Raw genomic sequence first — 16,871 nt, forward strand, 5'->3', positions numbered from 1 at the left:
GGGGAGCACAGCCGCGGCCCTTCTCCCACCAAGCACCTTTCACCTCTCCGAAATCTGCGGGAGCTTCTGCCCTTTGCTCAGTTCGGTGGTTGGGCTTGGTTGCTCGCAGAAGCGGGCATGCAACCCCTTTTGCCCTATCTGGACCCCATCTCCCGGGCTTAAGGGGCTGCTGGCGAGGCCGACAAGAGGTTTCCACATGAATAATTTAGTGGGCCAAAGCCTCGGGATTGGACCTGGCAACCAGTCCGCCGAAAGCGGGTGCCAGGAGGGGTCCTCAGGCGCCCCGGCTCAGTTCCGGCGCGGCCTGCTCGGCAATAGAGCATGCTCAGAGCGCTGCTTCCGGCCCTTCGTCGCCACCAAGCCTTCCCCTCTAGGTGGCACTTGGGAGGATTCGTACGCTTTCCGGTTCCTGGCCGGAAGTAGGCATCGGCATGGCGGCTTCCTGCGAGGTGAGGCATGGGGCTCGGGAGTGGGCTACCCACGAGCAGGCGGCAGAGGGAGAGTCCCGGCGCCCTCCAACTGCCCATCTCTCGGATGCTTCCATGCAGACCGACACCGACACCGAGGCGGGGACTGAAACCTCGGAGCCCCGGGAGCGGGACACCCCTGAAGACATAGTGTTGGAGGCTCCGGCCAACGGGCTCGCCTTCCACCCGGCGCGGAGCCTCCTGGCCGCCGGCGACGTGGACGGGGACGTGTTCGTGTGAGCTAGGGGGAGGACCAGGGCCGGGGTCCCGGAGAGCCGGAGGTCGGGGGTGTAGTTGCCCATTGTTACTGCCGTCCCACCTCCCGCTCATAGAGGAGCAGCGTTGGAAGGGACCGGAGCGGCTCTCGTTTGATGGAAGAGGAAACTGAGGTACAGAGAGCGGAAGTGGCTTAGCCAGCAGTACATGATTGTCCCTTCCCCTTTGCTCACAACAGCTTCGAGTACTCCTGCCGGGAGGGTGAGACCAAAGAGCTCTGGTCCTCGGGACACCATCTCAAGTCCTGCCGGGACCTGGCCTTCTCCGAAGATGGACAGAGTAAGTCAGTCTCGGGGAGAGCAGGGGCGGCTCCGCAGGCTGCTTCTGGAGGTCCTGAGCACGCAACCAGTGGAGGCTTCTGGGGAGGAGCCGGGACCTCATAGGGATTTGTAACACTAGATCTCCCCGGGGATCTTCCAGCCAGGAGTCCAGTTTTTATTGGGATGGAGATGGATAGCCCTAGCCTGGGAGTCAGGACATGATCTCAGCACGACCACTATTTGATACTTGAACTCTCCTCCGTTTAAGTGAGAAGAGGGTTGAAATAGATAAGATTTTAACACTACTACTTTCTCTTTTTAATTTGTATCCCCGTTTGTCTTCACCAGAACTTGTCACTGTTTCCAAGGATAAAGCCATTCATATTCTGGATGTTGAGCAGGGTCGGCTGGATAAACGTATTTCCAAAGCTCACAGGTATGACAGCAATAGAGGAAATAAATTGGGGGTATTGGGAAAAGTTGGGATCATCTCTTTGGGTATGCAAGACAGTGCTTCTTTTTGAGTCTCTTCGAAGGGTTTTTTTTTTTTAACTTCCTCTCAATTCCTAATCCTATTTCACAGTGTAGCTATCAACAGCCTATTGCTAGTAGATGAGCATCTCTTAGCTACAGGGGATGATAGTGGCAGGATTCGGCTCTGGGACCAGAGGAAAGAGGGTCCAATCATGGACTTGAAGCAGCATGAGGAATACATAGCAGATATGGCTCTGGACCCTGCCAAGAAGTTGCTCCTTACTGCCAGGTAAAGAGCCTTGGAAGCTTCTCCTTCCCCCAGAGTCAACTACTTCTGTTGGGGCCCTCCCCCCACAAAACAGTATTTCTTGCTGTTTCAACAGTGGGGATAGTTGCCTTGGCGTCTTCAATATCAGGCGGCGCCGATTTGAACTTCTGTCAGAAGCACAGAGTGGAGATTTGACCTGTGTTACACTTATGAAGGTACAGTGGAGATGGGGGGGGGGGGGAACGGACAGGGACGAAAAGGAGGGGAAGCCTCTAGTCCAGATCATCAGATCTAGGATTGCTTGCTATTCCCTAGAAAGAGCTAATTTTCTTTGTAGAGGGGAAAGAAAGTTGCCTGTGGCTCTAGTGAGGGGACCATTTACCTCTTTAACTGGAATGGTTTTGGAGCAACCAGTGACCGTTTTGCCCTGAAGGCAGAGTCAGTTGACTGTATTGTGCCCATCACAGACAATCTGCTATGCACAGGCTCTACTGATGGGATTATACGGTAAGGAAAGGAGGAAAAACTGGTGGGGAAAGGATTGGACACTTGGTTCCCCAGGGACTAATTCCATGTTTTCTCCATAGGGCAGTGAATATCCTACCTAACAGAGTTGTGGGCAGTGTGGGGCAACATGCTGGTGAGCCTGTGGAACAGTTAGCCCTCTCCCACTGTGGTCAGCTTCTTGCCAGCAGTGGCCATGACCATCGGCTCAAGTTCTGGAATGTGTCACAACTTCGTTCAGTGGTAGTGGATGATTATCGGAAGCGAAAGAAGAAAGGTGGCCAACTGCAGGCTCTGAGCAGCAAGGCCTGGGGCATGGATGATTTCTTTGCTGGACTTAAGGAGGAGGAAGATACAGTGCCTGATCCAGTTGAAGAAGAAAGTGAGGATAGTGATTGAAGGGAACGTAGTGGGGAATCGCCTAGACCTGTTGCAACTGAGGAAATCAGGCCCTGCTCTCTTTCACACCAGTTACTAAAGCCTATTTTTAAGGACCTTCTACAGAGACTGCTTCAAGCAAAAATGAGACTGAGGCAAAGCAGGGAGAAGCCATGTTAAAACTACTAAGCTCAGTAGTTAACCTGAAATTTTTAAGAGTGAGGACAAGATGATCTAGGTTTTGCTCCTGGGTTGTTGCTATGTTAAAAAAATCAGAATGAGGGGTGGCTAGGTGGCTCAGTGAATAGAGCACTGGCCCTGGAGTCAGGAGGACCTTAGTTCTGATCCGGCCTCAAGACACTTAACACAAAAAACAGCCTTGTGACCTTGGGCAAGTCACTTAACCTCAATTGCCCTCCCCCCAAAAAATCAGAATGATGAGAAGAACCCTTGTAGAGGATACAACATGGACACATACACCAACCTTAGGTTTTTAATTAAATACAAGAAAAACAGATTTAAACTTACACCAACACAGAAAACCAAGGTGGGAAACAGCTTGAGGGACAAAACCATAAACACATAAGGATTAGTTGGGTAGTAGGGATGTACCTGGCCTAAAGGGAATGGAACAGGGGAACATGGTAGGTTTTCCCTCTAGATCAGCCAGGACTAGTGTTCTCACTTGTCCAGCTTCAGGGCCCTGCCCTTCTTGAAGGACGAAGGAGCTCTTTACCCTACTTACACAGTTAACTGGTGACCAACTGACCAGGGTGGCTATATGACATTACAGAGGAAAGAAACAACTCTTTAGCAGGAAAACCACTCCCACCCTGGGCTCTCATTTTCTCTTGGCTCACCTAAAGCTTCTAGGAGGCGAAGGGACACTGCATTCTTGGCAACTTCATGTCCACCTGGCCCCTCCTTTGTTACAACTACCCATATGAGGCCACTGAAAGGTATGGGGTGACCAGGAATCACCACCTGGTACCAGAATCGGTGCCAGCTTGCAGGCCCAACTCCCAAGCACTTAGTGAGGAATACTGGCATGCCTAGGTGCCTCTGTTGGCACAATCTTTCAAGGGTGGTCTGGCCACAGCTAGGGAGTACCGGGGTCCCCAATTTCTCAGGTAGGGTCCTGTGGTTGCTCTTAATTCCCAAGCCTCGAAATAAAGAACCTTCAGTTTGCTGTCGGAGTCGTTGCTTCAGGTCGGGCTTCAGCCACTCTACTGTCACCTGCTCACCACAGAGCTTTGAGTGCCCTTCAGGACAGAAGACACAGAATTATTATGGGGGGGGGGGTGTCGGGGAGAGAAGACAACCTAAACTTGGCAAAATTATTTGGACACACCCCACCCCCTAAAACACACTAAATCCCTTACTCCCTGACCTATCCTTGAGTTCTCCCAAATCCCTCAAATGTAAGAGCTTGCTAACTGAGACGAGGTTGCCCTGTTTACCTCGACTCTGCCCTCTTAGGTGTTAACTCCTACCTTCTATTAGAGCCTTCTTGGCCATGGCCGCAGCCCGGTGGGAGCTAAACTTGAGCAGAGCAATCTGTGTGCGGGGGTGCATAAGGCTGGGGAGCAGCAGGGCTTCCTGCAGATCGGGGCCCAGGGGCTGCAGGGCCTGAAGCAGGGCCTGATGGCTCAGGGCTGGTGGCAGCCTGTCCAGCTTCAGCTCGCATTTCTCGGTGCTCCGGCAGACCAGCAGTGGGCAGGCAGGCCGAAGGGGGTGGTTGTGAAGAGTGGCGATGGCAGCCTGGGCCCCGCGGCGAGAGCTGTATCGAGCATAGGCAAAGCCTCGGTTCAAGCCACTAAAGGTCATCATAAGGCGAAACTCGTAGAGACGCCCCACTTGCTGGAACAGTGGGATCAGCTGGTGCTCATACACATCCTGGGGCAGGCGACCGATGAACACCTCGGACCCTGCAGGTGGAGGGCTGCCCACCCAGCCTGGGGATAGAGTAGTTTTTGAATTGCTGCCCCAGTTAGGCACACTAACCCCAACTGGGCAGCCTCGGAAGCCGCCTTTGCCGCTGTTACAAACTCAGTTTGGACTGACGCTGGTCTGTGAAATTAAATTCACACTAAATTTATGAAGTCCAATTTAACAATTCCTGATTGTCTTAGTACTTCATCATTCTAAAATGTAAATAAAAACCAGCTTCAGCTTCCGGCAGCACTTCAGAGTTTAGCTTGCCGTTCACTGAGATTAATTGAATACAATGACTCAACGTTTTTCTTTTCCTCTTAAGGTGCAAATCAGGGGCAGTTAAAGGGCAATTAACTCAGGAACTCAGCTGAATAAAATCGGTTTACAGGCGGCTCCTCCAAGGCTGGGGGGGGGGGGGGGGTGTCAGGCGCCCAACAGTCCCGGATTACAGGAAGCTCAGACAACCCCACCCGCTGGGGTTGGGGGTGAAATTTTACCTGGAGGTGGACCTCCGTATTTCCTTTGCCCGTTCACTTGCACCAGCCGGATCCCCGTTTCCCTCACCCAAGCTTCCAGCGCAGCCTTGTTCACTGGATTCACCCGCTCACACCACAACTAGGGAGGGTGGGAAAAGGGGCGAATATTGGCACTAGGCTCCAGTCCACATTACAAGGAGACGCCGATCCGGAGCGGTTAGATTCCCATCCCCCAAATCATCTCACCGCGAAGATCCCCCTTCTAAGGTCACTCACCTCACACTCCCGCTTGGACTGCATGTTTAAAAGGGACTCACTCAGACACACACCTTTATATCCTCCTCCTAAGCCTCTGGAAACTTCCCAGACCCCCTAGACTCCCATTGGCTACGGGGAGCGACCCCGCCCCGCATGGGAGGGGGAAGAGGGGACACGTGGCTCCCCCCATCAGGGTATAAACAGGTGGGAGCAGGAAAACAAGGGGTGTGGGGGGGGAGGGCTGGGAGCCCTGCCCATTTTCCCCTTTTACCTTTTTCACTAAGTGCTTTAGTCCCTTAGTGTGTGAGGAATAAAATTATGTAAAAGCCCATTTTCAGTAACACTTTGCAGAAGCAGATCAACGGCATATTGGTTTCAAATTGGGGTGCCATCAAAACATAAGGGGGAGCCCTCAGAAAATCGTCCCCTCATCTATAAGGGAGCACAAGAGAGTGACTAGCAGAAACAGAAGCTATAGGCATTTTATTGGACCCACAGGCAATCAGCTTCACAAAAGTCAGTGGGAAATGTCAGCATCATGGCTTTTCTGCCATAAATATAGGGACACAACTCTACACACATAATACATGAGGTGACACCCTGGGCCAACAGAGCCAGAGAAGCTTCAGTCCATATCAGTGTCCTGGGCAGCTCCAGAAAACAACCTCTTGAGAAAGTGGCTCTGGCTACCCCGGTCAGGGATTTTAAAATAGAATATTATCTCAGCTTTGGCCTGTCTCTAATTCTTCCCGATGAAGCAGAATGTGCATAGCAACTGAAGAAGATGCACTAGCCTCCAAATAGTGCAGGTTCTATCCACAGACACCCTTCAGTTCTGCATATGGAGGGGATATTGGCTTGTTCGTCTCCTGATTTCTTCCACAAGGTCTTCTTTCCGAACATCCACCTGGCCGAAACAGGGAAGAAGACAGCATGAGAAACATCTGTTCTCCCTTTGCCCCTATAACCTCCTATCTCCCTTTCTGCTTTCAGATTTCCTTATCTTATCTTATTATTATAATAGCTAGCATTTATACAGCACCTATTCATATAGCCAGGCACTATGCTAAGCATTTTTTTTTTTTTACAAATATTATCTCATTTGATCCTCATGACAACCCTGGGGAGTAGGTGATATTATTATCATCGTCATTTTACAGATGAAGAAACTGAGGCAAACACTTTAAGTGACTTCCCCAAGGTCACACAGCTAGTGTTTGAAGTCTAATTTGAATTTAGGTCTTTCTAACTCCAGGCCCTGCTCTCTATCCACTATATCACCTAGCTACTTCATATGTGTAATTCACAGTTCACATGTAACCATTGACTATGTCTGAGGAAGTTCTGGCAAGTGTCCTAAATGGCACAGGGCTACACTGGGGAATGAAGCTGACTACCAGGGCTAGGAAGAAATTGTGATGTGATTTCAAGGCCATTAGGAAAAGCTCAAATTCTACTAAATATCTTCCCCATCTGTTTGCTAATGTTTCAAATTCCCTTAACTTAGGAACCAAAGCCTCGGATTCTACATTTAGAGATGAAACTTACAATCCAGTTACTTTGCAGAGAAAAAGAAATTCACAGAGCTCTGAACCTCCATAGGTCTAAAAACCAGAAATACTTTTCTCCTTGCACTCCTGCTGCCTTTATCTTGTAGCCCGGGAGAGACAGGCCTGAATGCTTTACCTTTCAACATATATTATGCACAATAACATTTCCATACCCAAGTCAGTATGGAAGTAGTCTCAGAGCAAAGGAGTTCAAGTCCCTGTTTCACACATCTGAGGTGTGTGACTGTGATCTAGGAAGGTCACTTAGAGAACGTCAGATTAATATTATTTGTGTTGTACTGTATTTACTTACTTTGTGAAACATTTCCCAATTACATTTTAGTCCCTTGGACAGCATTCCTCTGCTTTAGGCAACTTGGGGATATCTATGCATAAATAACCCTCAGGGGTGGACAGCTTTCACATCTGGGAGTTTTCTATATCCAAGAAATCAAAGGTCTAGGTACCATCCCCCAATTTCCTAGGCATAAGACACTGCCAAGGTTCTGAGGATACAGAGATGAAAAAAATGCAAGGGCCTATCATTTATTTCAGTTTAACCAGCTATAATTTCTAGTCTTAGAGAGTTGTTTTAAATTCATAAAGATTAAGTTGACTTGTTCACGGGTCACAAAGCTAGTAAATGGCAGAAACAGAACTTGAACCCAAGTCTTTCAAACATCAGGTTGGATACTATGGCAGCTGCACCCAGCTGCCTTGGACAGCTAAACAAACAAATGAGCCTAATTCAAGGCAGAAAGAAAGGGGTGGAAGGAGAGCCTTAGGCAAAATGCTCTACGGAAATCTGAAGAGGGAACTGCTCGAAGCCAAGAGAGAAGTGACAATAACCAAGAATGGAGGCATGCGGGGAGAGGGGAAGAAGCTGGTCTGAAAGCCCAGGAGCTAAGGCTCAGGAAATAGCTATGAGGGCAGCCTATAGTTTGTGAAGGTGTCCATGGTGATTTCAGCCTCAGTTGAGGCCAAAAAGGGAAACCAGACTTGCTTCAACTTAAAATTCTCCCCGCTGGTCCTTCTACTTCTGCTCCATCTGGGCTCACTCACCTCTTCTCTGCTGGCCACAGATCGAAGCTTGACAACCCCATCCTTCAGCTCCTGCTCCCCAATGATGGCCACCAGTGGAATACCAGTCTCCTCACAGTAATGCAACTGGGTCAGTAGCTTGGGGTTCTTTTTGTACAGTAGTTCAGCCTGAAGAGACCAGGGCAAAGTAGGGGCTGAGACAGAGCCTTGCCTCAGAGAGAAGACTCCTGTCTGGACCATGGTCCAGCACAGAGGTTGTACTCTTTTGTTCATTTGGTCCCAGAAATTACCACTGTTGACCCACCATGGCAAATCAAAAGGAGCCCTTAAGACTCATGTTTAGAATCAAGCTCTAAAGCAACAGGGCATTTCCTTTGGGTTCTAGGACATTAATCCATACCTTAATGCCCCTGTTCCACAGTTCTGCAACAAGCTTCAACCTTTCCTCCAAGAGCTTCTTTTGGGCTGCAGCCACAAGCACCTGGGTCTCTGTTGTTCGAACTTTTTCTTCAGAAGCCTAAAAAAAGGACAGATATGGCACAGTGTTGTGTGTGACAAGTTAGCAGTTTGGCAAACTGGATCTCCTCAAGCTTCTGGGACAGGAGGAATGGCAGAAGTTGTGAAGAACAGCCCAAGAGCCAATATTTCTCCCCACCCTACCCCCTCCAGGGGAATTGCAGCCAATTAGGCTTACAATCCAATCCCCAAACCAAAGTATAACACATGAATATTCACAAGATAACACATTGAAAAGAACAAAGGAGAGACCCAAACAACAGCAGAAGAACAAGAGTCTGAATATCGCAGAACACAGTCTCTAGAGGTCTATTTGATTCACAAAGCCACAGATCTTTGTTTTCCCCTTTAACACCTCCAGTATACAACCTCAGAAAATTTATTTTTCCATTTGGTTACACACCCACCTTCACACACACCCACACCCACATAGTATCTAATAAGGAGAAAGGGGCTCCAAAATCTGAAACAAATTATTCAAAAGTCCCAAGCAGTTTGTGGACGAGGGAATTAGTCTTAGCCTCCCAGGAGCAACACCACCACCAATCTGGGAGGTAGGCGCGACAGATACTCTCGCCATTTGACAGCGGAAGACACTGTTAGAGAGAGAGAGAGAGCTTATTGCCCACGGTCATACTACTCTTAGATACCTAGGCAAGGTTAGGCCTAGACCAAAGTCATTCTGCTTCGGAATCATCCCTCTGCTCACTCTACCACCAGATTTCTGAGCACCATTCATTAGACTAACAGAAGGCAGACTGAGAACTAAGAACAACTGACTCAATGAGTAGTGGCTGTCAGATAAGGTTGCCCAGAGATTTCAGGCTGGAGTTTTCCACTCTCCATTTTAGGTCCAAGTGTAAGTTTGTGCACACGCACATGTATGTATTTTTGGGGGGGTGAAGGGGGAAGGCAGGGCAGTTGAGATTAAGTGACTTTCCCAAGGTCACACAGCTAGTTAAGTGTCAAGTGTCTTGAGGCCACATTTGAACTCAGATCCTCCTGACTTCAGGGCTGGGGCTCTATTCACTGCATCACCTAGCTGCCCCTCTTTGTGTATATTTTTTGAACCAGGACTGGGATTTCATCAGTAAGGGAAGTTTTCTACGGAGAAACTTCTGCTCAGTAAAGTTGTCTTGGAGAATTGCGGTGGGGGCAGCACTGAAAAATTCAGTGACTCTCCACCAAGCCTGCATAAGGAGGGTCAGAGGGAACACACTTGAGTCTAGGTCTGCCTGCACCCCAAGTCAGCTTTCTATCCACTACTCCAAGCTGTCTTCTCGAACTCTTTTATGCGCTCTGAAAATCATAAAACCTATATGTGTCACTATAATTACAAACTATGTGCTTAATGACATTACAAATGTGAATACATCTAGACATATTCAACTAGATGGTAGGGTCTGTTTCAGAGGTGGGAACTTGTGGCCCTCTAAGTCCTTAAGTGTAGCCTTTTGACGGAGTCCAAATTTTACGGGAAAAACCCTTTTTATTAAGGGGATTTGTTCTGTGAAGTTTAGATCCAATCAAAGGCCTGCACTTGAAGACCTACAGAGCCACATGTGGCCTTGAGGCCGCAGGCTCCCCATCCCTGGTCTACCCAGACAGAACCCCCCTTATTTCTCTCCATTTTACACTCCTGGTTCAAACAATGGCTTAGTATGCAGTCGTGTTAAATAAAAGCTTTGTAAATGACTGCCTAGGAAGAGTAGCAAAGGAAGGTAAGGACATACAACAACAAAGACAGTCATCAGTACCAGACCGGTGGAAGATGAGCTCTGTAGGCAGGGGCCAAGTGTCAACTAAACCAAAACCACTACGGCCATATCCTTTTCTTGGCTCTCCCCTCAGAAAAAGTAAACAAAAACCCTGCCCCTTCCTCAACCAGAGTATAGTTTTAGCTATTTGGGGATATATGTTCTAACTGGCATATGAGTTAAAAAGCTAATTAGCCATCTCTTTCTTCTGCTACTTAACTGTGAAATGGAACTGACACATATCCCAACTGGGGTCCTACCTCCATCCTCTGTTCCACAATGGAGAAGATCCTTTCAACCCCAATGCTGAGCCCCACACATGGCACCTTGCGGCCCTTGGGGTCAAACATGCCAACAAGTCCATCATAGCGCCCTCCAGCAGCCACACTGCCCACACCAAGTGGTTCCTCCCCTTGTTGGGCTGGAGTCTGAAGAAGCACTGCTTCATAGATCACCCCTGTATAGTAGTCCAGGCCTCGAGCCAGGCTTAGGTCAAAGGAGATCTGTGGGAACATGGAGATATGATCAGTCCCGGAGAAGAGACATGTCCCAGAATACTCTGCAATCTGCTGGGGCCTGTCCTTCCCCTACTCACCTTGTCTGTAATTCCAAACAGGGTCAAATACTCAAATAGCAGTTTCAGGTCCCCCAATCCCTCCAGGGCCTGCTTGTTCTGTGAGAGTTTGGGATCCTGCAGTAGCTGCTCTACTAGGGACACTCCACCTGGGAAAAGCAGAGAGAGGAAAGAGTGCCACCCATCAATCTTTCATTGATTACTTGGATTGCACCACAATCTAACACCACCTCACTACCCCAACTGTTTAATCTTTACAACCAATATGACTACTTATCTCATCCATAAGGGTCAAAAATAGCAAGAAAATCTGAGGAAATAAGAAGCCACTAAAACAACATGCACTGGTTCACATCCAGTAGGAAAACCAGCAACACTGCCCCGCCCCCCCCAATTATGTTATCATAGGCTATCTCCTCCCCTCCTAAATTCTTACCATGCTGTTTTACATAGGCTCCAATATGATCTGCCACCTCAGATGCCAGGCCTTTCTCTTCCACCATTTCATTCTTCACATCTTCCCATGATATCTGTATAGACATTGGATTCAAGGGGCCCAGAACAGATTCATAACAATGGAACCTGGGCTTTATTCTTCAGGATGGGCAGAGGTTTCCACCCTTCAACTCAGAGTAAAGGCCCTCTCCCTCCCAGACACTGTTTCCTATTTCCTGAGACAGGGCAACTTTCAAGGCAAAAGAAGTAGGAGCCGTACAAGTAAGTTAGTTGTCACCTTGTCTAGCTTGTCCACTGAAGAGCAAATGGTACGGAACTTGCTGTCAGGAACACCACAGACATTGAACATTCCATCCAGAATTCGCCTGTCATTCACCTGAGGATTCCAAAATCATTTTAAGCAGTGGAAATTCCTACCTTTAATTTCTTCTCTTCAACATCCACGAGAGCTAAAGTATTCCTAAGGTCTATTTTTTGCCTCTCCAAATTGCACAGTCATAGGAAGGGAAGACCAGGACTGCTACTCACTCCTGATTGTTAGCGCCATAATTAGTACAGCCTTTCTTCTCACCTTGATAAGGAAGTCCCCCAGCTGAAGAGCGCTCAGGATCTCACAGATGATCTTGAGACATTCTGCATCAGGGATCATGGGGTCAAACTGCCCAGCAATGTCAAAATCCTGCATAAAAAGTGACAGGAAGAAGCCCTGAGTCAAGAGGACCAATTTCCAGCCCCCAGAGCCTCCAGACCCCCCACAGACAATGTCCTTTCTCTCATACGCAGGATTACAGACCTTACCTATCACCTTCACTGTGCTTCCAAACCAGACTGATGATACAGTCATAAAACCCTTTAGACCATGCTGTTTTACTCCATCATCTCTTTTAGTGAAATCTCCCCTCAAGGACTTTTCCTTTAGTCATTTATTTGCTTTTTCTAGCTCAGACTAGAGCTTTAATTCTGATGCACATACAGCTGGTTTTCCCATCTTCATTTTTAGCTCCTCATCCTATGTTCTCATCCTGATGTTATCTAGATACAGGCATTGTGTCCTTATATGCTACTCAGGAAATTGAATACTAACTAAATTCTAACTGATCTTGGTGAGGATTCAATGCTCTGAGCTTTCTTGGCTCTGGGACACTCACACATTGGTAGAACTCCCGGTAACGGCCACGAGTCATTGCAGGGTTATCTCGACGGTACACCTTTGCAATGTGGTAGCGTTTAATGTTGGTCAGTTTATTCATTGCCAGGTATCGAGCAAAAGGAACCTGACAACGGGTTAAGGAGAAAACTCCTCTTGTTCAGAGCTAATAGAAGCTACCTGAAAACAAAGTAGCCATACTCTCTCTAGGCTCCTTGTGCAACTGGATTACCCCAGTGAGGGCTATCAAAACCTTGGAATACTCAAAAGGCATGATACCAGACAATGCAAAGATACCAATGTGGGAGAAACCCTGCATATGCTTAGTGCCTGCAGGACCATGCTATGATTGCTTTCTGGAACAATCAGAAAGGAATGGATTCATCATAGATACATAAATATGCTTTCTGTATCAGTAAAAAGGAAAAGAACATCATTCTTTACTGAAGATTTACCCAATGGCCTGAATAGTCTTCAAGACAGGCAAAAGAAATGGTATGTTTATAGTGGATGAAGATTTGGGCCCTGGCACTATATTATGTTCTTGTATGGTGTTCCTAAGTGTGGGCCCTGCTAATTAGATTTTGCATCCCTATTTTAGAGAGGGACTTCATCTAACTCATTCCAAAACTGATTCTTTGGATAATTTATTCAAGGACTTCTTCCTATTTGTATCCAATGTTCTCTGAATCTGAGGATTCCATTACTTCCTGTCAATTTAAGTTCAATGTAAATGACAGTATCCTAAAGTTCACTTTGAAAGGATACAGTGAGGTCATAACGAAGGGCCAACAGTTCACCACCCTGATCCTTTAGGTCATAGATGAGCTTAGAGTCCTCCCCATACTTTCCAGTCAGTGTTTCCTGGAAGGAAAAGGTAAAAATACATAATTATTTCAATGACTGTGTCTAACCCCAGATAAAGATGCCTATTATTGTATAACTCTAGTGGTGTAAGAAGTACAAACAATCAGTTGCCCTGTAGAGCGTTCTGTTAGACTCTCTAACAAGACTCGTTATGGCTATAGCTACTCCCAATAAAAACATCTGTCCAAAACAGGAACCAGAGCCACAGAAATCAATGGGGAAAATTATGTTGGTTCCTACTTTTAACTGTAAATCAAGCTGCATCAGGAATAGGGCTGGGATTGTCTATAGCCAGTTTAATAGCTCATCCCTCATGACTCTATCCCCTTGGTATCTAACCTCCTGTGGATCTGTCCTGTACTCTTCTCTCCCATCTCCTTGTCCTGTATTCCTCCCAACCCCCTTGCCAAACACTTCTCCCTTGGCCTTGGCCCTCACCTTCAATTCAAATACAGGGGTATCTATTACTTCTGCACCGTGACGCTTGAAGCAGCTGATGATCACATCAAAAACCTTCTCCCGAACAGCCATCTGCCTAGGGCTGTAATCCCTTGTGCCCTTGTAATCAAAATCAATCACCCAATCAAAGGAGAAAAAAAAGCAAACAAACAAGCAACTCAGTAACAAGAAATCAGGAGGAGGTAGTATTTCAGACGCATTCTATTTATAATGTCAATTATATGGAACAGAATTGCATTTAACTCTCTTTTCACCACAAAGCCTCAGCATAGACTGAAGGGGGGTTAGGCAGGATACCTATCATCTAAATAAAAAAAGGCTTTTAACCTTTAGCATTAAAGTTGTGCTTGGAGAGGGACAGTTGGTTGGTTGGTTTTAAGTTATGTTAATTGTCTTAAAATATAAATTTAAAAAAATTAATTAACTATAGAATCCCCATGAAGAGGTTACCCATAAAGAGGGTTGCTCTGGAGACCCCAAAATACCATATTGGGTCCTGCCAAATGAATTCGACTCAAGTCTTCTCTCAACCAAAGAAAAGTTTATTAAAAGTTCACTTGAGTAAGTCTGTGCTAGGTTATTCTATGGTTCTCTCACACAGGGAGGGAAGATGGGATCTTATATACAGAAAGTTGTGGGAGGAATCTAGGGGTGGTCTAGAGGAGGAGTTTGGGGAGGGTCTTCAGGAGAAGTCAGATGAGGTCAGTGAGTGATTAAGGGTGGGAAGTTGCTGGAGGCTACCTGGAGCCTACAGACAATGGTGGGCTAGGCCAGTTCAAGGGTGGATTGATATTTTGATAGGCTCAAGGGTGGGAAGTAGATGGGCAATGGAGGGCTAGGCTAATAACAGAGGTCTGGGCACAGTCACAATGTAAGGCTTATGGCCTCATGCAAATGGCTCATCCAATGGGACGATTTAATCGGGGTTCAAGGGGGCGGTTCCCAGAGTCTGTACCTCAAAGATTCAAGGAGAGCTCAAGGGGGTTCTCATCACCTAGAGATAATCTACATCTTATTTCTATAACCACTGGAATTCCTACTAATTGGGAAGTGTGTAAAAAAAATAAGCAGAGATTTCAACAGAGTTGTTGCCAACCTACACTAGATTCTTCTTAAGAATTTGCAAGAGTGGCAGTTCTCCTACAGGTTTTCTATGACTAAGATCCTGCCTATCTTGACAAATTCATAACACCCAGGAGCAACCTCATTCTTGTCCAATGCCCCAAAGTGCTGCCTGTTTTCTGAAAAAGGCTAAACACTTCTTCCCTCCTGCCTCCCATGAGAAAGTCATGTTTTCAAGTTTCTTGAAAAGCACTATGACTAGACTTCTCCTCTTGAACTTATTTCATTTTCCTTTGGGGCTTCTGTGACTAAATTCTTTGAATATAGAGACTAAATATTACCAATTTTGTATCCTCAGTGTCTATTAGTGTCTTGAACTTGTTAAAATGAACTGACTGATGGGGGGATGGCAATCGGTTATACAGGAACTCTGATCAAGATCAATGACCAGAATCCCTTCAATTCAGTCTGGAAGGAATTCAGCAGGCCCAAGCAAACTTGTAGTCAGGATTGTAAAAGTTTATTGTTAACGCTTTACAGTGGGCAGAGGTTCTTAGGGAACCTGCAAGTTTATTGTTACACTGTACAGCGGGCAAGAGTTCTTAGGGAACCTGAAAACTTAAAGAAGTCACAGGTATAGTTTTAAGGAGTCAAGACAGCAAATCAGGTGTCAATTATGCTAACTAGGTGAGTAAGGGTGGGATTAGGGAGGATTTAAGAAGTGGTCAGTGCTTAAAGGTACATGCACTTTTAATGTCAACTTCCAAGGTGTATTGCCCATAATTCATTGGGAAGTAGCCCAAGGGGGGGTGGGGCCACCTAGAGGTGTGGTTTTAGGCTTGAACCATCACTAAGTCAGCTAGTGGTCAAGACTGACTGAGAAGTGCCTAGTCTGCTACCCATCAGTGTCATGTTTGACAAGATGGATGTTGGGAACCAAGGCTAACAGAGACTCAGTATGTGTATAATTGGCTAAGGGGTTAACCTATAGATAGTGCATTGAAGGATACATAGATGAAGTTAGCCATTATACTAGGGGGAGATGACATTTGCCTAAGCTAAAATGTTTATAGATGGTTTAGTGAAGGATTCATAGGTGTAGCTTGTTATTGTTCCAAGCAGAAATAAACAGTTCATGAGTTGTTGCTGGGTAGAGTGCTGGCAGGGGGAAAGGGCAGAGTTAATGTTCTGAGATTGGGGAAGGGGAAATGTGATTTTACAGACTGGTTTTACAAATTGATTTTACAAACTGATGTTACAAACATAGACACTCCAAGCACCCAATCATGACCACATATGTATATGTATGTATGTATGTCAGATGTTGGCCTTCTCTAATTGGGGCTGGGAGGGAGAAAATATAACCAAGAAAGAATATATAAAAATAAACCGAACTGACAGTACAGCGAAGCTCATCAGAGACTCTCTGAAAGGCTTCTCTAAAAACATACTTACCTTTGGAGTTTTAAGCACAAACTTCTGTTTTCCTTCATCAGGGCCCAGCTCTGCCTTCAGCTTCAGGAGCTTAGAAACCTCCTCCTCGATCTGAGAAAGAAGGGCCTCAATAAAGACAGGAATTTGGAAGGATCTGGTCCCCACCCAGGGCCCTCATCAATCCCTAGTCTGGAAAGGCATCTGGGTACCGGGGTTCCAGACCTCTGACTCATAGATAGCTGTGTGACCAGGGCCAGTCATTTTCCCTTTCTGTTTCCTCATCTATAAAATGGGAATGATAACAGTGCCAATCTCACAGGCACTATAAAGTTCAGGCGAAAGAATGAATGTAAAGCACCATAAAGAATCGGAACGACGTCAGCAGGAGGACTTCAGGACCTGAGTCTCGTCCCTTTCAAAGCCCTAGCCCAGCCCCTTTCCGGCTTCCGTACCCAGACCCCTGAGCCAGAATTCTGTCTACCCCGGGGCCCGATCCGGCCTTCCCGGCCCACTGGGCCGGGTCGAGGCCCTCACCAGCTCGGCGCCTGCCTTCTCCTGCTTGAGACTCCGAACTCTCTCGCCCTGGAGCCTCACGGCCTCCTCTAGTGCAGCTCGATCCGCCATCCTCGAAACGGCCGCCGCTGTCACGGACTACTTCCGGCCACCGAGCTCTGCCGGCGGACCTCGAGCCCAGAGAGCGCTTCCGGTCGAC

General features: G+C 47.1%; 3 protein-coding genes across 5 annotated transcripts; 1 reads left to right on the forward strand and 2 right to left on the reverse strand.

Moving 5' to 3' along the window:
• Positions 1-347: 347 nt before the first annotated feature.
• Positions 348-3,816, forward strand: WDR55 (WD repeat domain 55). Of its 2 annotated transcripts, XM_069104387.1 has the most exons (8): positions 348-449; positions 549-703; positions 922-1,022; positions 1,352-1,439; positions 1,587-1,766; positions 1,861-1,960; positions 2,083-2,252; positions 2,333-3,816. In XM_069104387.1, the coding sequence occupies exons 1-8, from the start codon at positions 432-434 to the stop codon at positions 2,646-2,648; spliced, it is 1,128 nt and encodes a 375-aa protein (XP_068960488.1). In that variant the 5' UTR covers positions 348-431; the 3' UTR covers positions 2,649-3,816. The 2 variants fall into 2 exon arrangements, with proteins under 2 accessions (XP_068960488.1, XP_068960490.1); XM_069104389.1 differs by having other exon boundaries at positions 417-703.
• DND1 (DND microRNA-mediated repression inhibitor 1) lies at positions 3,438-5,655 on the reverse strand. The gene is made up of 4 exons (XM_069104390.1): positions 5,315-5,655; positions 5,060-5,177; positions 4,121-4,582; positions 3,438-3,889 (listed from the first exon to the last, which is right to left on the reverse strand). Exons 1-4 carry the CDS (start codon positions 5,336-5,338, stop codon positions 3,438-3,440), a joined length of 1,056 nt encoding a protein of 351 aa, XP_068960491.1. The 5' UTR covers positions 5,339-5,655.
• Positions 5,656-5,760: 105 nt separating this feature from the next.
• HARS1 (histidyl-tRNA synthetase 1) lies at positions 5,761-16,857 on the reverse strand. 2 transcript variants are annotated; one of them, XM_069104385.1, is made up of 13 exons: positions 16,694-16,856; positions 16,181-16,270; positions 13,643-13,762; positions 13,106-13,201; positions 12,339-12,464; positions 11,762-11,869; positions 11,468-11,566; positions 11,171-11,264; positions 10,756-10,883; positions 10,421-10,663; positions 8,288-8,404; positions 7,909-8,055; positions 5,761-6,203 (listed from the first exon to the last, which is right to left on the reverse strand). In XM_069104385.1, the coding sequence occupies exons 1-13, from the start codon at positions 16,781-16,783 to the stop codon at positions 6,126-6,128; spliced, it is 1,536 nt and encodes a 511-aa protein (XP_068960486.1). In that variant the 5' UTR covers positions 16,784-16,856; the 3' UTR covers positions 5,761-6,125. The 2 variants fall into 2 exon arrangements, with proteins under 2 accessions (XP_068960486.1, XP_068960487.1); XM_069104386.1 differs by lacking the exon at positions 13,643-13,762 and having other exon boundaries at positions 16,694-16,857.
• Between the last annotated feature and the right edge of the window lie 14 nt (positions 16,858-16,871).

Source organism: Petaurus breviceps, unplaced genomic scaffold (assembly GCF_028583685.1).
Source record: "Petaurus breviceps papuanus isolate PSGF00001 unplaced genomic scaffold, PetGlider_PUasm1.0 685, whole genome shotgun sequence".
Taxonomy (NCBI): domain Eukaryota; kingdom Metazoa; phylum Chordata; class Mammalia; order Diprotodontia; family Petauridae; genus Petaurus; species Petaurus breviceps.